This window comes from Epinephelus moara, chromosome 20 (assembly GCF_006386435.1).
Source record: "Epinephelus moara isolate mb chromosome 20, YSFRI_EMoa_1.0, whole genome shotgun sequence".
In the NCBI taxonomy this organism is placed as follows: Eukaryota; Metazoa; Chordata; class Actinopteri; order Perciformes; family Serranidae; genus Epinephelus; species Epinephelus moara.
The window spans coordinates 9,176,098-9,198,551 of NC_065525.1; the positions used below are offsets into that span (position 1 = coordinate 9,176,098).

General features: G+C 41.0%; 1 protein-coding gene across 1 annotated transcript in view; it reads left to right on the forward strand.

The window, feature by feature from the left end:
- Nucleotides 1-22,454, forward strand: part of LOC126407974 (transcriptional enhancer factor TEF-1-like) — a 56,207-nt gene that overhangs the window by 14,216 nt on the left and 19,537 nt on the right. Inside the window, exons 2-4 of the mRNA XM_050073309.1 lie at nt 7,973-8,470; nt 16,749-16,813; nt 19,145-19,207. Of these exons, the coding sequence (XP_049929266.1) occupies nt 8,266-8,470; nt 16,749-16,813; nt 19,145-19,207 (333 nt within the window). The 5' untranslated portion in view covers nt 7,973-8,265. The remainder of the gene's footprint in view (nt 1-7,972; nt 8,471-16,748; nt 16,814-19,144; nt 19,208-22,454) is intronic.

Here is a 22,454-nt window from a genome sequence, read left to right on the forward strand (position 1 = left end):
ACACACACACACACACACACACACACACACACACCCTCTGGTCATTGAGGCACTCACACATCAGCAGCATTACATTTCATTACAACCCCACTGGCCTGCTTTTGAGAATATGGAGGCTGAGAGCCATGCACATTGCATCCTCACAAACACATACATGTAGTTGGCATGTGGTGGAAGCCAGTGAGTGCTGTAAGAAAGAAGTGAAAGAGGAAGAAAGGCAACACAGTGGGAGAGCATGAGAGTCCAAGGCAGCTGCAGGGCTGTGGCTGCATGCCCTGTGTGTGTTCTCCTGAAGGCTGGCACTGACACCATGAAGCCTGCTGTCCTGGCTGGAGTGGCCCAGGCCTGCCTGGTGACAGAGAGACACACAGAGAGGAGAGGCACCCAGGGTGCAGAGGAGTCGCCCAGTCAGGGTTGATTGTTGTGTGACTAATGTCTCTCTCCAGCGTCCATCTGCTGCTGGGCCCCTCTCATGCTCACATCTCCTCCGCCTCACTGTGATTCTTCTGTTAACCATGAAACCTCTTCTCTCCTCCGCTCCTTCACCTACTCATCCCCGATTTGCACCATTTTAAGCAGCTGCAAAACTACAGCTACAGTCCTTAGGTGCAATAATGGCAGAGACATTTATGTCTAATTAATAATCTGAATTTGGTTTGACTGGCTTTTCATAAATACTTTTCAAAGTTTTTGTGTAAAGTCCTTTGTAAATACTAAGTAACTACTAGTTACAAGTGAATAAACATGCCAGGTGGCACCATTAAAACTTACTAACTTTAATCACTATTTCTGTAATAGCAATAGATCAGGTGACTATGTAAGGTTAAAATGGTCACTCACACTAACAAACCTACATAGAATAATAACCTGGCTCTGCTGTTCCCTTCAGCTCTACTTGTTTTTTTTTAGGGTTTTTTTCAGCTCATTGTTTACATTTCCTGGCGTGCAACTTTAGTGAGCTCACTCTCACTGCTCTCATAGTTGTTTTGACCTTAGCACACAACTATTTTCACAGAAAAAGCTTTAGAAACCCACATTATTCCACCAGCCCAGCAACAAACAACAAACAATGTTAGTGACTAGCTGGTAAACAGAGTGGAGCATTTAGCAGCCAAAGAACCAGGAGTTCTCTCAGGAGTTAGTACCAAGACCAAAAACAGCTTAAAAGATAAAGAATATCAGACTCATGATCATCAGGTGGACACAAAATACGCCAAATGAATGCTGATGTTTCTTCATGCTGGATGTATAGGTGTACATATTTAGCAACACATAAACTCACATAAACTTCAGGGCTAGGTACCGCACTTGGTACTTTAAAGGGTACAAACCGAATACATACATGAATAGGTACTACCGAGTACCTATTCATGTTAAATCCATCTGTGCCAGATTTTGGTACCTGAGAGCGCATCAGAGTGTGAACACTGGGTTTCAACCATAGGTGGAAGTGCCGTGAAGCACCCCGATGTCTGGAAGCCAGCCACAGAGCTCCAAGGCCATCAACTGGGCTCTGTGGAGCTGCCAGGTTCAACTTTAGACAGGAGCCAGATCCGCCCCAAAGCTTCTCCATCCGCCCAGTTAGGAGAAGTGAACACAGCAGCAGCAGCTAACATCAGATATGGAGTCGTTAAATGGCCCCAACAATCTCACACTGACACTGAAACACCTCAACTCTGTTGTTAAACCTGCTAATAACCATTGGGTAACAGTAGCAGTATAATGCTAACAGCTAGCCATGTTACTGTGTGTGTGACTCTGTCCCAGGCATGGAGCTCACACTCCTGCAGCAGTCGTCTCATAAGAAGCAGAGAGGGCAAGAGGCAAGGAGGGGCAGAGCAAATCAATATGTGGGTGCAGCTCCACAATAAAATGAGATTTCACCTGTTTTAAATAATCGAACTTGGAGTTAAGTTGTGGTGGTTATGTAAAATCGCAAAGTCATGCAGAATTTATGAGGACTAGCTGAATTTAAATAAATTAATAATAATGGTGGATGGGTCCAACAAGTACAGGACTTACATCCAGGAGACTGGTTTTCTTGTCCTGAGTCGTCACAACCTTTTCCTCACCCTAACCAAGTCGTTTTGTTGCCTGAACTTAACTGCCAACCTGTTCTTGGTCATGTGAGTTAACTCATGGTGCTTGTTGCTGACCCCCTCTAAATACAATGCAAAAGGCTGCCCCTACTGTCCTTACAGTCTGCCCAAGTGTCAAAATATGACAAGATCCCCATGGAACCCCAGCACCTTGGCCAGCACCTTGAATGGTAGCTTGCTGCCATCGATGTATATGTGTATGTGTGTGTGTGTGTGTGTGTGTGTGTGTGTGTGTGTGTGTGAGAATAAGTGAATGAGAAGCACTTTTATTCAACCAACAATTTTGCCTCTCATTCACCCAGATACAAATGCAGTCCATTTACCATTTGAACTTTTAAACTTACAAAGTGTGAACTGAGGAACAGTTGGTGCAACAGGCTCCAGCACATTTGAATGTGATCTCAGCTTTCTGGTTGATCACCTAACTAAATCATTTGTAAAGATCACACACAGGAGCAGCGCTAACACAACAATAGGATTTATTGTAACATTTGAATAGTGTGCCACATTGGTGCAACAACAATGTAGATTTTGTGTGGGTCCTCTGGCCTGCTCCCACAGTCCAAAGACATGCAGGCCAGGCTAATAAAGTAAACTGGCTAGTCTAAATTGTCTGTAGGTGTAAATGGTTGCTTTGTGTAAACCCCGTGATTGACTGGAAAGCTGTCCAGACAAAATGTTGCGGCAGGGATTGAGAGCCCATTTCATTTTATTGTAGGTGGGTTATTGTCATTTCTTCAACACATGCTTTCAAAGAGGTCAAATGTTTTGTGAATGACATTCTCTTCTCCATCATTTGTTGAGTTTTTTCAGAGCCAACTCTTAAAAGATGATTTGAATGTGCAGTACTGCTTTGTGCTTGAAGTGATTTACAGATAATAACTGACTCAAAAAGGGAGAAGATCAAGACCCTTATGCACACAAAGTCTCTCAGCTGATTCTGCTTCAGAAAGAATCCAAAGTCATGTCCTTAATTAATTAATATTTTGGCCACTATGGCTGTGAACTGATACTTCTGCACCAAGTTGATGCCAAAATTCCAAAAACGTAGTGGTACTTATTTTCCAGTACTGTAGCTACCAGGGATGCAGTTCTTCCGCACTGGACTGGACACTTATACACTTACATTAGTGTTCTAATGTGCCGTTAAATGCTAAAGAAAGAAGAACAACAACACATGGAACATGACGTCAAGTACAGCTGCAGCAACAGCTCCACCACAGTGTGTCAAAAAGAAAAGCGTTTTTCCTCGAGGTCGGCATACTTTTTTAAAATTCTTCGAAATTGTAATGCAGTGTATTTACACTATACTACAAACACCAGCAGCGTAACGAGGCTTGGAGCTTCTATTCTACGCTGAGTGCTGCGTGTTTGGCTTTTTTTCTTTCTTTTTTGGTTAAAATGTTGCACTTGTCACTGTTACTTTACACAGATGTACAATCACAGTGGAGGAGGGGCAGGACAGATCGCCTACCACGAGGTGTCACATCTTAAAAGTGCTAAACAACAAAAACAATGGAGAAGAAATATGTTAATATTCTATATGTTATATATCAATATATGTTTCCTCACCCACAAAATCTTGTGAACCCACATAGAAAAGTACTTTGCATCAGGGATTAACACTAAAATTTAAATTAAATTGAATTGACATATTTTTTTTTAAAAAGGAGTGTATGTTTAAGTACATGGGATTTATGTTTTTTTTTTTGTTTTGTTTTTTTACCGTGGTATTGAATTTGGTATCGAGAATTGTGGAATTTCACCGGAATTGGTAATGACTATTAAATTTCTGGTATCATGACATCCCTGGTAAAAACATTACACTGACGTCACCTTATAACATTTTTGTGGTCAACACATTAGCAAACAGCTGTTCACACATCCAAAATCCATCTCTTTACCTGCTAAATGCTCCACTGTGTTCACAAGCTAGTTCCTGACCTTGCTGGGCAACAAGTGTTCTGTGGATTTATCAGAGTTTTACTCCAAAAAATCGCTGCCAGCTGTGTCTGAAAACAAGCTTCTTGATAACTAAAAAAACAGTGAGCTAAAAGACCCTAAAAGGCAACCCCTTTCACATTACAAATACCATTTGACTCATTAAAATATTGATTAGAGCAGCTTTTAAGCTCTGTGTGGTAAATTGGAACAATCAAAAGCCCTTTATACACAGAGATCGTGCTATAGGGTCACTATAAAGCTGCTATGAAGTTATGACGCCTTTGTATTTTAACACAGAACCAGACAACAGCGGTATCATGCCACTCCAGTGCATGATTATAGACATCATGCAGGCATTGCGGAAGCAAAAAAGGTGTGACGGACGTGATATGTAACACAACAGCATGGGCATAGTGTGACATATAACAGATGCATTGACAGCGCTTTATGAAATATAACAATGGCATTAACATAACAATAACAATCATTTACCGTCCCTGTTACATGGCGGCTGATCTCGTCCTCTGCTCGGATGGTAAGGAGCTCCCGGGTCTAATTGTTTTCCAGATTTGTGGGCATTTTCAACCACTGTTGTTCTTCTTTGAGTTAGCTGCTAACGGCTATTAGCTACTTTTTAAATTTTTGATCGCATGTATAACACGTCGTCGAAACGTCACACCCAATGCGGCCCATGATCCCGTCCTGCTGGCTGTTGTATTTATTCAGACTTCATCATGGCGCTGTTACTACCTCCAATGCTGGCTTAAAGGTGAGACAACTCTGTCCCCTGATTCTAGGATTGTGGCTTTTGCACAGCACGGCGAGATGGAATAACGGGGTAAAATTCCTGCCTTGAAGAGGCAATGTAAAGGGGGTTAAAGACTCACTGCTGCAGGCTTTAAAAGGCAGTTGACTGTTGAAAAGTTTGATTGTTTTAGCTCCGCTACCGATCCACACTATCACACTCCTTCAACCACCAAAGCCAAATAGAAGCAGTATTTATTCATATTTTGATGAAATGTTGATTGTTGAGAACATACTGAGCACACTAATAGACAGCAAAGAACCGGATTACACAGCAGGAGTGGTTTGAAATGTTTCTATGGATGTTTCAGTCCTTTATTTCTGCCATTTAAACGTGTGATCAGTGGATTCATTGTACCATGAATCCAAGATGATCAAAGCCTCTGTTACTTGTGAAGAAGGATACTTCGCCATAGCACACTCAGTTGCATATTCACAAACACACTCACACTCGGTGTAGAGGGAACAAATCTTGCTGCTGGTGCTCAACCATACAGCCCGCTGGATGAATGAATCCTTGTTTGAATGGAAAACTGCTGGGGGAGGGCAGGAGGGAAGAGGGGAAGAAAGCAAGGGTGGGAAGTTGGAGAGGAAACGGAAATGAGGGTGAATAGAATAAGCATGAAGAGAGAACCAGAGAACAAACTCTAGTAAAACCAGCAGATCTCATTCATTACACATGACTGGGAGTCTAAGCCAACGGATGTTTTCTTGTGGCCTTGCAGTGTTTTGCCCCAGGTGTTAAATAGCATAGAGCTGGGCTCAAGTGTACAGGGTTAAAATGTGTCCAAAATGTTGCCTGCTGCTTTATGGGCTTCAGTTGCATGTGTGTGCATGCGCACTGTCAAGTGTAATTGTGTTAAAATTAGCCAGGCACACACACACACACACACACACACACACACACACACACACGGTACACAAACTGACATACACTTCACACTGCAGGCTTGTGCAGGCTGTGGCAAGGGACAGTGCATGGGAAGTGTGAACAGTAGAAGACCAGACAAAATGACATGTGTTCGCCCAAGGAACTGGCACTGTAATTGTGTGTGTGTTTCTATGTGTGTGCATGTGTGTGTGCATATGTTGGTGTACTACGCCAACCCTGCTGTTTACTGTGGGGGATTTTAGAAGAATTGTAGGCAGCTGGCAAACCCCTTCAGTTTCTCTTTTTTTAACTTCCCAAGTCTGCTAGTAGCTGTGTGTAGTAGTGGTCCGTTTGTCTGTCTGTCTGTCTGTCTGTCTGTCTGTCTGTCTGTCACGCATTCATTTGCTCCACTTATGTGCGTGTGGATTTGATGTTGGGCTACCACAGCGGTTTAACAAAATAGGCAATTTCCTACATGAAAAGAAGCAATAATTTCCCTCTAGCAGCTGGGATGCAGGCCTACAATGTGTTGATCAGAACTTAAAGCTGTACTAGAAAATATTTTCTTGGTAAAATACAGACTTAATATCAGCATGAATCACAGAGTGGCTCCAGAGATTGTAGAATGGCCCATTTCTATTATGTTTGCCCTGTTTTCTGTAATGAAATTCTGGGTTTTGGTGATCACGTCTATTCAAAGCAAGTACAAAATCAAAAGTTAAAAGTGGAATCTCCTGAACCGCAATGCACATCATACAAAGTAAACCGGACAAACTAGGTTTCTTGCTGATGACATACTGTATATATAGAACAGTAGCCTACCACTATAAGCTATATTTGTGACTCATTGCAGCTTGCATATCAAGGCATCAGCTGACTTGACTTCCATTTGAAATTGAAAAAAACAACAACACCTTAGTATGTAGCTTTGTCTAATGAAACTCTTTCACTTTGTCTTACGTTGCTTGAAAGAAAAGTTTGTTTTATTTTTTATGTGCAGCGATGCAGCTAACCAATAGCCAGGAACCATGTGTCATTGAGCTAATATCGCAGGCGCAGTCTGAACTTTAAGGTATGGAGTTCACAAAAAAATAGAGGAAATGTAATGTGAACAACAGAGGTTGCATTTAGACAAAATTAAATCAGGATACCAGCAGGTGCATGTTATATGCTCAATGAGTGATGGAATATTGAGAGAATTACCATAGAAACTGTATTTACAGAAACTGCAAAACCCAACAGTTAACCAGATAAAGACCTATAGTGTAATAGCTATTAGTGTCAGGGCTTGACAGTTAAGCTTGCCTGGGGCAAGAAAACTGTTCGGGCAAATGGAATGCCTCATGCAGTTGTCAGATTGGGCAGGTGAAAAATAAATGTGATGTCTGACTTTAATGTAATGCTATCTGAAAATAAACTACGTCCTGTATCGCTGAAGTGGATCTTTTCCAACTGATTGATGAAAAAAATCTGACATACAGGACCATACAGAAGTTAACTCTGGGGTATCAATGTCATACACAACATTGACTTTACTAATACCATATAGCGTTATGTTATTGGAATGTTACACAAGAGACCTGCTATTTTTTTGCCCAGAAGCTAACATTAGCATCATTAGTATTAGGCTTTTCTAATGAGGGTTGTTTCTTTTCTTAGGCAAATAAATCCGTATAGATGAATCCGACACTAAAAGTCTTCTGTGATTATCCATTTTCACATGTTGCAAACGGTTAGTGTTGTTGCTAGCCATCCAGTAGCCGTCCATTATGCCTTGAGCTGAGCCTGTCAACCAATCAGAGGCTGTGTTCCTGTCCTTGTTGGTGATGTTGAAGTTAGAATTGCCCCAGCAATGTAATTGTTATCTGTCAGTTGTATGTGTTGTATCTTAATAAACTATAAGTTAACTATAAACAAAATCCCTGTATCCATGCAATGCGTAGTTCTGTGTTAAATGAAAAATATGGATAATATTTCAATTGCTATATGCACTTAGCTGCGACCACCATGGCATTCAGTGAGCCCCCAAACCAATGCATACTGCACCTGCACACAACTTAAGATTTTATTTGGCATTTTTGCCTTCATTTGGCAGATGACAGTGTGAAAGGTTGATTGAAACAGGGTGAGAAAGGTCCTAATGCTTGAATTGAACCTGTGGCTGTGTAGCATGCGCTGTAACCACTCTCCTACCAAGATGCTCTGCTGTGCACAACTAACCGCAGCTAATACAATACTTTGTTCTTCATTTCAGGGTTCCTGCTGTCTGACGCTGGATTTGGAGCAGCCTGCCGAGTTGTCTGCAGTCTACCAGCCACTTTTAGTTTTATTATTGGTGGTTAGATTTTGGGATTACCTTTGTTGAAGCAGCAGCTAGCATTAGCATTCAGTTTCTAGTTTCCTCAGCTGGCTGTCCCCGCTGGGAGTTAATTATTGCCATTAGTATTAGTCAGCTAGAGTTTCACTTTAGCTTTTCATCACGTTACTTACTTAGTGTCAAACCATTAGCGTTAGTGTTGGGTATACGTCGGCTGGTTAGCTGCCAGTATGGAACGCAGTAGCTGGAGCGGCAGTGAGAGTCCAGGGGACGATATGGAAAGACTGAGTGACTCAGGAGGGGACAAGACCATGGATGGGGACCCCGAGGGGGTCTGGAGCCCCGACATCGAGCAGAGCTTCCAAGAGGCCCTGGCCATCTACCCGCCCTGTGGAAGGAGGAAGATTATCCTGTCAGATGAAGGAAAGATGTACGGTGAGTAATGGGAGGTGACTGCTGTGAGTCACTGAGGGAGGGAAGTTTTACTTGTGTTACCAGAAAGTAGTTAGAAATGACCAAGGCCAAGAAACCAAAATTTTCATCATATCAAATAAAGAAAGCAGCAGCATTTCACATTAGAGAAGCTTAAAACAGTGGATGCTTAGTTTTTCCTTGATACACTACGTGAACAATTAATCAGTCTTCAAAATTGTTGTTGATTAATTCTCTATAGATCAATTTATCACCTATAAGACCCACTGCTACAGCACAGATGTGATGTGTTACATGTGCCTGATGTTTCCCTGGTATCTAATCTGTCATACCAAAGGAGGAAGATTTGGATTGAAGCTAAATTACATTGTTAGCGTAGGACACTTGTTAGTGTATTTTGCACCATATTTAAAGAATGTGGGTAATTTGTGATCGTTCAACACAAATTCACACAGTGTGTTGTGGGAGAATGTGACATCTCTACAGAGTGTTATAAACACATCCAGTGATTGGGTGAGCTGTTGAAATGTTCGCTGTGGTGTGTCAGACTGTGAGAATTACTGGGTAGACGACTGTGTGTGTGAGGGCTGTCTCACAGGGCCTCGAGTGTCAGGGACACAGGAAAGAAAGATAAACTGTTAAAGAGAGGAAACAGAGGCGTGCTATAGGTGCGTCATGTGTATGTGTGCACGTCTCAGAATGAGCGTGACACTGAGAGAGAGAGTATGTATTTGTGTGTGTATGTGTGTGTGTGTGTGTGTGTATGTGTGTGTGTGTGTGTGTGAACTAATAGAGTGATGAACAGATGGTCCTCTGGCTGCCACCAGCTGCGTCTCCCTCCCCTCTCTCTTTCTGTCGTTTTTCTCTCCCCCCTCCTCTCTCTGTATGCAGAGTGAAATTTAGTGATTTCTTCATGATTCTAGAGTTTTAGGTCTCAGTTTTATTGTAAATCCCAGACATTAAAGACTTTTTTTCTTTTAAATACTTTGATGAAATCTTGCCTCTGAAACTTGATACACACACTAAATAGCCAAAAGTATGTGGACACCTGAAGATTTTAACCATTTGTGTTTGTGTTGAACATTTCCCATTCAGCCAGTATTGCATTAGTGACGTCAGGCGCAAGAGTGTGTTTGCTCATTTCAGTTTAATTCTTATTGTATAGAGATGTTTTTGTTAGTTCACGTATTAGGTTTATTAAAATATTGGGGATAGTTGTCTGGGGCAAGAGTTAAGAACTTTAGATTAGGTATCACAATACAAATACAACATTTTGTGAAGGCAGTTAGCCCACATTCTTGTAAACATCCCATTCTCAATAAACATATGCACCAATGCCTCCTCATGCTCGTTATGTTGACAATTTTTTACCAAATTGACAAAGACTAAAACTAAAGCCGATAGCGGTGTCTGTAGTAACTCACTAAACTCACTGAGTTTACCCTACGTCACTACGTCGCCCCGGTCAAAATGGTCGTGCAACGATTACATCACATCCATAGCCCGGTAACTTTACAGGAACCTTCCTCCTACTCTGCTCTCTCAGTGGAGAACCGGCGGTTGAGAGGGCCGAGCGAGGGGACGTTCCTGTAGTAGTTCCTGCCCCCCAAATAGTACTAGGAACTTCTTCAGTGGAAACGGGCCTAATGCTGCTCTGGTCTACTAGGAAAGGAGTCTATAGCCTATTTTTAGCGGGTTTACTTGTGTTTAAAAAAGCCCGCGGACACACACTTATTTTGGTGGAAAAGGGGTGTACCAGTCCAGCACCTAACAGCAGACAAATTTGACCACTATCCTGTGAACTTCAGAGGGTATTTAACAACGAAAAATGCAGGTATTTCCCTCAAATGTTGGTGGAGATAAAAACAGAGCTAAAATGAGACTGGATATTGGACTTTGTCAGGTGCCCCCAAGTGGTAAAAAAACAACAACAAACAAATCAATCCAGGACCTTTTAAGGACTTATCCTTGTGCACAGGCCCATTGTCATGTTGAAACCGAAAAGGAAGAGTCTTCTGAAAACTGCTGGAAAGTTGGGAGCAAACTATCCAAAATAGCAGTGTGTGCTGTAGCACCTAGATTTCTCTTTCTTAAAGCAAAACCAGGACAAACAGTCCCAGACCAAATGGAAACAACAGCATGTTACACACAGTTTTGGCTACAAATACTCAAACCAAAAAAACAATCTCACTTTGTTCTCTGCCTCTGTACCATCTTCAAAGCTATTTTTTTTTTGTGTCCAAGTTGTTGACATATTAAGCACTGTTACCCAATTGACCCTTTGCTAAGTCCCACCCTTGAATGCAGACTGGCCACTTTTGGCATTGCATCAGCTAGCTGCAACCAGGGTCCAACAAATGTACGGCTGTGCTCCATAGACATTCATGCAATTGTTTTAGATTTTTCTACATTGGGCATGTTTTGTGGATTTGGAGCCAGTCACGGCTTGACACTGTGCATGGGGCACGTGTATTAATGACACTCATAAACTTTTAACCTAATGTTGCTAAGTCACTTTGACATCCCGAATATATCCTTCAAATTAATATTGTAGACCATCTTATCTGCTCTCTGAAATTGCTTTTATGTTTTTCAAAAAAATTGAATAATATTTCTTTATGGTGTGCAGCTGGTTAAAGTGTGGGCTACATGCTAGCTCCGTCAGCTTGACGGAGTAGCAGCGGCTAACAATAAAGGGTTTAGGCCAAGCAAAGGGTCAGTTGAGTTAAACAGTGGCCCCTTTGAGATTCAGAAATACTGTCGTAAAAAAGATCCACTATTACAGCAGCTTTGCTTCTTTGATTTCTTTTTACACTAAACCAAACAAGTAAGGCATAACGCCGCCCCACTGTGGGATTTTAGACACCATGCCCGCATTCTGGAAGCAAAAGAGGCTTTATATGTAACACAACAATGTTAGCATTTTGCGTGTGTTTGTGTGTGTAGTCTTGCCTTGCAAACTGTCCTTTTTAACAGACGTTGATTCTGCTCTGTTTAGTATCATCACTGTTGGTTTAATGGTGGAACAACTCTGTACCCCCAGTCCATGTTGGTACCTTTTATACAGAATGGTGAGGTGGAATAGCAGCTCAACATTAAACAGGCTGTGTAAAACAGTCTGCTAGAGAGGGTTTAATTGTTCTGAGAACATCAGTGCAAACTTAAGTTCTGAAACAGCATCTAGTTTGTTCTTATTTTTGGCTCCTGATGCACACAGAATAGGACAAGCTCACATATTTACCCATGCATGTTTTTTAACTTGGCTTTCGAGAAACATGGAGGCCTTATTAATTTTTTTTTTTTGTAAGAAAAAAAGCATAAATTTGTTTTTCTACAAACGCAAAAGCAACACACTGAATGCACGTAACCTTGGGGTTACTTAAAAACTTGGCATTATTTTCTTCACTATTCAAACCAAACCCCAGTGTTAATAATGGTGGTTTTGTGGTTTCCTTGAGCATTACATTAACAGTAAAATGTGTGGCATTTGAGTTTTCCTACAGAAAAGAAAGAGGTAACATGTGATGGAGAGGGGACCTATGTGGGTCTAAGAATACCCCCCAAGTGGCTGCAGGGAAATGGACTGAAATAGAAAAGAAGAAGGAAAATGTGCAAAAGTGCTGGGACGAACTTTGTGGGAGAGAAGCATAAAAAAATCATAAATGGATGTGTATAAAAGGGAGAAAGAATAAAAAGGTGAATAATAGTGCTATTATCCTTGGCAAAGGTACAGCAGAGATACAATGTAATGGGTAGTGGCTTTGTCCCCTACAGAAACATCGTATGGATCTACTGGATGGATATGAAAGTCATTTAATTGGTATTGAACCTTGTCTGTCTCTTAAGCTGTGGATCAGGGACATGTTCAAAACAGACGTATTACAGAGGGCTGCAGCATGCTGTGAATGGTAATGGGGGAAGTGTAGGCTGCAGCAGTGACACAGGCCACAGACATCTCCCAAACATCTTCACTACAGCCTTATGAAAGTATTTTATTCAATATTGTCACATTGTATAAAACATGCCTATATTCCCTTTCAGTGAACATTTAATTTATTTTCCTCTGACTGGAGGTGTTGCCTCACAGCCTTCATCAGGGCAGAGAGGTGAAACTGTTGCCTAGATACACTACATACCCAGAAACATTAGCATTCATTTGAGTGTTTTGGCAAGTTGTGTTAACTCGTATTAAGTCTAATATTCACTCTCCTGTCAGCTCTGTTTTGGGCTCCACAAACACCAAAGGGTAATATCTGCCTCTTTAGCTGCTCAGTGCTCCGCTGTGTTCACCAGCCAGTCACTAACATTGTCTGTCAAAACAGATGTCTGCTGCTGCTAGAAACAGCCAGAGGTGTGGACTCCAGTCACATGACTTGGACTTGAGTTAGAGTGGTGTAAAAAAAAATATGATAACTTAAGACTTGACTTGACAGAATCAAAGAAGACTTACAACTCAACTTGGACTTAAACACCAATGACTGGTGACTTCACTTGGACTGAGCCTTTCGACTTGAAAATACTTGATACCTTCCCCCAAGCCCAAAGATTAAAAAGTACGTTATTTAAAAATCAGTCCAACAGTATCAGATCGAATTGCAGGACTGAACCATGAAGAACTAATGTTATGTTACTGAGCGCCAGTCGGAAAAAATAATGAAAACATAAAAGATACAAAAAGACACAAAAGATAATATTGTTCAGGTACAAAAACTCTATGCTGGTCAACAAAAACCATATTGCAGTATGCCAAATGTGTGTCAAAAATTACAAATGGAGTCACAACAGCTTCCAACAAACTTGTTTCAACAAATAAGTACAAATACAGAAAGTATTGTAAATGTGATATATTATTACACTTTTGTAAAAATGGCATTACATTAGGCGAAGAGAGCATTGTGACTTGTTAAGGACTCAAAACTCAAAGTTTAGGACTTGGGGCTTGAGTGTAGGGTAGATGTTTTCTGATGCAATTTTTCCTTCCTGATACTGATTCCGATACTTGAAATTGGCTGACACCAAGTACCAATACAATTGCGTTTAAAAAAAATTAACAGCTGTAAACTGCTTACCCTGTGGGTGTTTAATGATTGCTATCATTGTGTGGCATGATTCAGGTTCAAAGCTAAACTGATGGGACTCTCCAGTGTGAAATATCACAAAATTCCTGGCATTTTGCTAATGGTTACCCTTACACTATTTACCGGAAATCAATTCCTCTTGACTGCTGTAAAGCAGTGGTTGCCAGTGGCTGCACAGCGCAAGTCTTAGTGTAGGCTACTTTTTTAGAGCGGGAAAGAAGAATTGACTTGAAAATGGAAAACTGGCATTTTATCCAGTTGAAAGCTACCAATACATGGTATCAGATTGGTACATAGACTCGCGTATTCGCCGATGCCCCATCCAGTATTTTAGGCAGTATTGGAGGCATTTCGGAAAGTGGTATTGGCACGACTCAAGTGCAGAAACGTGAGACTTGTGACTGGAAACAGGGTTGATAAAATCAGATGAGACTGAGCCAGAACAGTAGAGATATCATGCTAATTTAGCTTTGGGTCTCCTGAATGTGTATACAGGCAAAATATACTAAATTGCTAAATTGCTCTGTAGGCATGGATGATAATTCTCTGTGGGTTGGTCACTTCAAATGAATCCTCTCACATTACATCACACAAAAATGACCAACATATACAAAAACAACCAAATGTGAACCAAAATCACGACGACATCAAAACATTGACATATTAAAAACAAATCGTATCACTGATAGGCACACTTTAAAACAGAATCTCTTTCTTCATCAGACCAGGATATAACGAGGCATCAAAACTGAACCCGCAAGAGCTTTTCCTCCTTCAAATTCCTTTGAAATAAGTCACATATGCAGTCACTGTAACTACAAACTGCTGTTGGCTGATCTTTAGCATCAGGTGATGTCACCACCTGTTGCTCTCTGCAGGTGACATCATCTGGCAGCAAACATCTCCAGGGTTTAGTTACTGTTTAAAGAAACTGGCAGCTTGTTTGCGAGAGATGAAAGATTAACTGTGTGGTTAGCAGGAGCGGTGATGGTTTGTGCCATTGTACCTGAAAAAGACAATAAAACAGTGCCACCTGGTGAGAAGCAAACTAATCCACAGAAGCCATCTCATTGCTGGACGCTGTATGTTTGGTCTGTGGGAGGTGCACCACTGTACCAAACACTTAAACTGTCCCATGTATGTCGCAACAAGCACACACTCCTCCTCAGTGTTAGTGAAGCCAGGCTGTGGGCCAGACTCGGGCCCATGTGGTCTCTGAGGTCTTCCCAGGGTACACAACAATACACACTACTCCACTGCGGCCTTGTTAGCGAGCGCGGTCAACAAGGCTTTGAACTAACTCTGAAAGGGTTTTTCCAGCTATTCTGTAAAGCAGCTGAAGCTCTTAATCACTCTGCTAACTGAGCGTGGGGAGCGACAGTAAACTAATACAGTAATGCTTCTTTGGAAGACCAGAGACGAATATATTTACAAGTCCGGTAAATGTACTGGAAGCTGGGAGTTTGATTGATCATTATGTACTCATTGTCACAGGTATTTGTGTGCTCTTTCAACACCATGTGACAAATCAGTCAACATTTTGTTTTTAGTGTGGTGTTTACATGTGTGTGTAAAGTATTGCATTTCAGTCACTGTATCTGAATTTTGGAATTTCCCTCCTCTCTTCACCTCATCTTGCCTTCATGTTCACTTTACTGAAGATGGAGTCACTGTTTGATTCTATCATATTGTGACAAGTCTGCTTCTTGTCTTTCTTATTGTTTTTTAATCTTAAGTGAATGGGGTTAAAAATCACACAACTAAAAAGTGTTTTTCATTTGCGTCCTTTCCCTCAATATCTGCTTGCACACAGAGTGGCTTCAGCCTGGAGATAGGGAGAGGGGGGGTGCTTCTGTTCGTCACGGTTAATGACCATCTGACTTTGGCCTTGAAGTCTTTCACTGGGCAAGTAGAGAGAGGGAGAGAGAGAAGCAGAGAGAGGAAGAGGGAGGGAGCAGAAGGGAAGCCCATTCACTACAAGAGGGACAGAGGAGGGGAGAAAGGGAGCAGCCAGAACAGAGGATGGATGGATGGACGGACTGTGTGTGTGTGTGTGTGTGTGTGTGTGTGTGTGTTGGCACTCATGCATGTATATACTTGTGTGCGTGTGTGTGTGTGTTTTTGCGTGTGTGCTGTCGTCAGTCGCAGCTTTTGACTGCTAGAAGGAAAACACCTGCATGGGGAGCTGTAGATGTTATCAGTCTAAGCTCCCTATCTCAGTGAGAATGGGATTGGTCAGAACACACACACACACACACACACACACACACACTCACACACATGCACACACATATGCACAAATAGACGTGCACACACACCATCTGCTAGTTAGTTAGGGCTATTGTTGCAAGCCATTTGGGTAGTGTGTAGAGAGGTTTGGCTTTGTGCTGATCTTGACCATCAGTTGGCCAGCTGGCCTGACTTTGGTTTTCCACTTGGTCGGAACAGAAAACACACCAGGAGACGAACCAAACCACGCTTGTTAGCAAATTAAATAACAGACAAATTACATAATTTCATAAAAAATTTAAAGCGAACTGTCATCTTTGAATTTTGGGGACTCCAAAGTTGTGTGCTGGTCAGACTTTGGAGGCCACTGTAGTGCAACACTCAGCTACTATGTATTACATATGAACACACAGGTTTTCTGTATGTAACACTGTGGTTTTCTGCTCCTTTTCTCCCTCTGTCTCCCTCTCCCTCACTAATCTATACTAGCCAGGTCATGCTGAGTCTGCTGTGCGCCCTATTCAATGGGTTGAATTGTGTGTGTGTGTGTGTGTGTGTGTGTGTCTACGTGTGTGCGTGTATGTGCACACACGTAAGCATGGGTACAGCTGGCCTGCTGGTTCCTTTAATCAGGGGACGGCCGGTCTGCATGAATACCTGTATTGTTGGGTCATGTGTATTCAGGGTGGTGGCGTGTGTGATTTTGTGTGTGTCTGTGAGTGTGTGTGTGTGTATTTGTGTGGAGGGCTCAACAGGGGTACCAGTGATTACAGTGCGACTATGTGAAACTGCACGTCACAGGGTCGCTGGGTCAACAGTGCTAAATCAGGCACTAAGTTGTTTGTCAGGGTCATATGATTTCTGCTTGTGATTGTCTGTGAGAAAAAAAAGATAGTTCAAATAGGGTTTAGCATGTGTGTGTGTGTGTGTGTGTGTCAGTGTTTCACAGTATGTTCTGTGTCTTTTCCCTCCAGGTCGAAATGAGCTGATAGCCAGATACATCAAGCTCCGAACAGGCAAGACGCGGACAAGGAAACAGGTAATAATGAGAGTGTGCACTAAATCCAATCACGCTGTCTACAGTATGTATCACAGCATATCATATTATACAGACATAATGAGAGAAATGGTGCTAAATGCAGTGATGAAAAGAACAGTCTAAAAGCTGAAGAGTAATCATTAATGATTAAGTTTGGGAAAAGAATACAAGCAATTTAAAGTTCCACTTTGCAGGATTTTATGTGTCCATTTTTGGAATTAGGGGAAAGTGAGGAGAGGTGGTCTTATTTAATGAACCAACCCACCTGCAAGAATTATTGTTGACATTGTACATTTCTGCAAACCACGGATATGTTACATTTATATGCATTATGTTGGAAATACACTGAAATTCATTTCAGCAACGCTGTTTCCAATGTTTGGTTAGATTAAGCCACAAAAACCACTTGGTACTGGTGCAAAAAAATTCATGTTTTGTCTTAAAATACCTGCTTTTGATGGCAAAATCCCAGCAGGAAATGCTGCAATGTCTTGAGCCCCTTCCCCACTGCACAATGACCCACTAACACTCACTCACATCTGTTTTTTTATTGAATTTGAAAGGTTACAATGGACATTCACTCCCAGGTCAAATGACTGCAGTAGTTACGGGTATTCATCGGCTCCAGCTCCGATCAATAGTGATGGAAATATGACAACTGAGTGGACAGGCAAATTTTAGCTAAACTTTTAGTGCTCAAACATTGTTCAAAATTTGGTTGACTCCAAGTTTGAGAGACTGAATAAGTAACAGACATAAAAAAGAAGCAACCACAGTCACATTATCACTGACCTTCATGCTGCTTTACTGGTGACTGACCTGTTTTCCGGCCCATCCGTGGCATTGAACCAGGACAATAAAAAAAACAAAAAACCAGAGAGGGGCACTTGTCTGCTGCAGAGCCCTGTAAATGGCTCTGGTCTACTGGCTATGGGAGCGGAGTCTATTGTCTATTTTAAGTGGGTGGGTTTTTTCCTGTGTTAAAGAAACCTGTATACACCCACTTATTTTGGTGAAAAGGGGGTATTGGTATGGTATGGTATTGGCTGCTTTTCGTGGCACTATCCAAACACATAGACGGGTCCCTAAGAAACACCCACATGCTGTGGCTGAAATACTGCTGGAGACAGAGCGTCAGGTCACTAAAATAACTGTTTTTGTTGTTTATTGGTCCTGAAGGTGGTCTGCAGTCTGGCAGCCGTCCCACCTAGCCATTAGTGTTTCCCACAAGTGAAGATATTATTTGTGGCTAGCAAAGCTGTTGAAACTGACATTAGAGAATTTGAAGTTGAGATTGATGCATTGATCTGTACATCACTTTAATATTATAACGGGTAAAGCTGGAGATTATTGTAATATATACATATATATATATATATATATATATATAATATACAATGCTGGGTAGCTTGTAAATTTCCACCAGGGGAAATGATCTGATCCATTAATATTGTTCTTCTGGCGTTATCAGAGGTTTATTATGTCTTCACTGTACTTATAATAGGACATCATTATTTATTTGTAGATGTTTGTATTATTTGGAGTAAGAAATATAAAGTAACAGAAAATGTAAATAATCAAGTAGAAGTACCTAAAAACACAGTATTTAAGTAAGTGTACTTAGTTACTTTCCACGACTGGATATACATCTATTTTCTAAGATATTTTTAGGTTTTTAGGAGTTTAACAATGATAATGACTTATGATGACATTATTAGTGGCCAAAAACACTACAGCTCCCATGAAGTTCTATCAGCACGGGAGCACACAAAATATGTTATCATAACTGATGGTTTCTCTCTTAATCAAAACATGCACGTTGGTCTGATCCCCTCGCCATGCAGGCTCATATGGTGGTGTGTATCGAATGTAAAGCAGGAGTCATTAAGAAATATTCTCTAAGAGGGCTTTGGGGCTTTTTTTAAATAGCATGTTTCATTAAAAGAGTAAGGTTTACTCTCTGAAATACATTTGTTTAGGTTTCTTGATAGAACATAACGGAGCTCCATCTGAATTTAGTGTAATCTTAATATCTTAGTTGTTGGCCTGTGTTCCCAGGTGTCTTTTTGCTCTCTCAAAAGATGTGCATAGATGGGTCTATTCACTGTTGTCAGGGGAGTAGTGTGTGTGTGTGTGTGTGTGTGTGTGTGTGTGTGTGTGTGTGTATATGTACCCTTCCAGTGTGGCAATAGTCCTTTCATAACCATGGCAACTCACTGTTTGGTCCTTCCTCCTCTCTTTTCTACCCTCCAACCCCCCCTTCCTTTTACCTTCTCCTCTCCTCTCCTCTCCTCTCCTCTCCTCTCCTCTCCTCTCCTCTCCTCTCCCCAGGTATCCAGTCATATCCAGGTTTTAGCCAGGAGAAAATCCAGGGAGTTTCAATCCAAACTAAAGGTAAGGGGGGGGGGGCAACCTATTGCTCAGGGTTTGGTGGTTCTTAAATGTAAAAAACCTCTGTAGCACAGGAAGTGATGTGTTTCTTGTTTCCTTTATTTCTTTATTGAACTGTGTTTGGAATAAATGCAGCTGATTAGTGAGGATTAACACTGATGACCACAATGGGAAAAGATGGAAAAAAGTGCCACCTAAAGAAACTTAATGTGCTTGAACAGAAACAGTCATATTATTTAATGCATTGATAAAAAGGTGATCTGTGAAAAATGCAGTGCAAAGATACTGCATAATTAGCACCATGGAAATCTAGTACATTACTGCTTAAATTTCAGACTTACACCTCAAAAAGTTAAAAAAAATGAGCCGTCCTAAAGCGTGTAGAGGCAGTGGAAGTACTTCTGCGATCTCTACCACACCACATAATACACCAAAGCAATTTGAATTCAGAGTTTGTCCCCTGCTTGTTGACTTTTCGCTGTGGCTGGACGGACGGATGGCTGTCACAGTGACTCCAGTATCCTAGGTATCTAATTAGGCCTGTTCTGGTTGTCTCCTCCTCCTCCTCCTCCTCCTCCTCCTCTTCCTGTCATTCTCTTATATCCATACATTCATTGATCTGTTCCTCTCCTCTTCCCTCCCTCTTCTTACACTCTCTCCACCCTCCTTTCAGTCTATTAATCTCTTACCCTCCGTGTCTCCTCCTCCCTCTTTCCCTCTTTCTTTTTCTTCCTCACTGTTGGCTGTAATTAACTTCATGTAGAGCAACAAAGGGGCACTCGTTTTCGCAACTCCGAATAGAAACAAAGCGAGGACGGAGTTGACGTTTGCTGTCATAAAATAAATGACAGATGGTTGGTTAAAATTGGTAGTAAAGGTCACTTGAATCAATTTAGAGCTAACACATTAACGTGTTATTGATGATACAGTGTATGTTTTCTTTTATATTTTGGAATAGTGCTGGGCAATATTGGGAAAAAAACAAATATGACATTTCTTACCAAATACCTCGGTGTCAGTATTGTGACAGTATTGTAAGGTGGCTATTAGTGCTTTCACAAAATATTTACACCATTAAATTTTTGATAAATAGTTATCAGTGATGTAGTTATAATGGCTAGGTGGGTAATGGAAAATGATTGAACAGCTAGAACAGTCTAGTAAGTTCAGAAAAAAACATCACTTTACTGTTATGCAGCCTTTGAAATCAGGAAAAGACAACACTTAGAATATTATCATATCAAAAATCTAAGACAATATCTAGTCTCATATCATGACATCAATATGAAACCGAAATATTTGGAAATGGCTACACTGGCAGGAGTGCAGTGTTGCACGACGTAGCTTTTATTATTGTATAACTGACAAATTAGAAACTTCATATAAAATAGGGATCACAACCTTAACTTAACCCCGCCACAGAGTGATATGCTCCCAGGCACCTACTGTTGACTCCTGTAAAGACCATATAAATCACTTTTTGTTAAAGCTTTTTGTTTAAGATAACAATATACCTACAGCTCATTACATTTTTTTAATTAATTAATATGACTGTTTTCATAATCAAGTTCAGGTTCCCACAGCCCATGCTTACATGCAGGCTTACAAGATATTCCATTTCTGATGATATAATACATGGAAAAGCATCTCAAGAGCGGTTTGAGAGTCTGAAACCAGGATATATGTGGCATATTTGATTAAAAGATAAGTCTGGCGATATTCTGTATGTTTCACATTTTCAGTGAATCCTATGAAAAGACAAGAAGCAATGATACATTTATTCTTTTTCTATTTATGTAGTTTGTTTTTACTTAATTACACAAACACCATCCTGCTGCCCAAAACAGTGACTGGAGCACCAAATGTGTATTCATCCACGTCTGAAAATAGTCCCCAACAAATGCACTATTTGCTCCTGTTTAAATAGTGTTTGATAAAAGCTACAGTAACCAGCTGTTTTGGAAGATAGAGACTTTTTAGAAACTGGATTTTTTTTTAAAATAAAAATTTACATCTTCTGTAGGAACAAATAGGCTTGGGGCTGTGGGGAAGCTGAAAAGCTGAGAGACATTTTTGCCTTTAGTCATTTCATGGGCTTTGTTGGCAATAAGGGAAATATAGACTAACACCAGCCTGAAGTTTTAGTAAATGACCTACACTGTTAATAGATGGTCAGAAACGAAGAATACTGATTATTTAGTGATTCCCTTAGCACTGTATATGTTCAGAAATGCTGTAAAGTCTGTGTTCATTTGAACGAGCTGCTGGATTTTCCATTTAAACCACAACACATGGGTTGGTCGTTTCAAAGAAATGAGTTCAGGTCAAGGATGTTATCAGACCCATATGGTTCCTGGTATTTAATATGAAAATCCAGCATGATTCCCATCTCAGTACCTCCTATAATGTTATTACCTCCCCTAGGAGGAGAGATTTCTCTCAGTGCCAATTAACTTGAGTGAAGCTGCCAATTAGTGATTCTCCAGCTATTGCAGCGTCTCTAATTCCATTTCATTCAGCTGTTTTCTGCTCTGAGGTTCATGTTGCTTTGAGATCAGATGTTACAAATGAGCCCTAAAGTTCAGACTTACTGTAAGTCTTCTGTACGGAGCTTTTTGCCCTGAGGCAGCAACCAGTGTGAAACACATTTAACTGCACGCACGCTCCACGCTTTGTGCTCGGCGCTCTCCACTGTTGTTGCTATGATTTCCTCCTGGGCCACAAGTCAAACCATTACACCCAAACTACACATGCGTAGAGAAAGGTATATTCCCTAAATCCTCTGCCTTATCACTGAGAGACAGTTTTAGGCAAAACAGGGGATTCAGATATGAACACACATGATCAGACTCTTACTAGTGTTGGATTGTGCAGATAGGCAAAGGCAAAACAAGGTCAAACTCTTTAATTCCATGTGAGCCAGATTCGCTACTTTCAGCAGGGACCTCCTGGTGTCTTAAAGATCATATAGTAGATGATAACAGACGAATGACAGGACCTTACCCCAGCTCTGCCTGAGGGGCTTTGATTGTCAAGATCATTGTCAAAAGCATTGAAACTGTTGTAAATAGTTTTGTTTTGTGTTTAATTCCTTTAAACGCCTCACACGGCATTTATTTAAAAAATCCTCCAGCTTTTTAAATCAGTGTTTTATTGACTGTAAAGCAGGTTTTAGCTCTTAAGTCCTATTAAAATATACAAACAAAGTGTCTAGAGTCTAAGTGCACATGTTGTGCTGTTGGCAAATGAG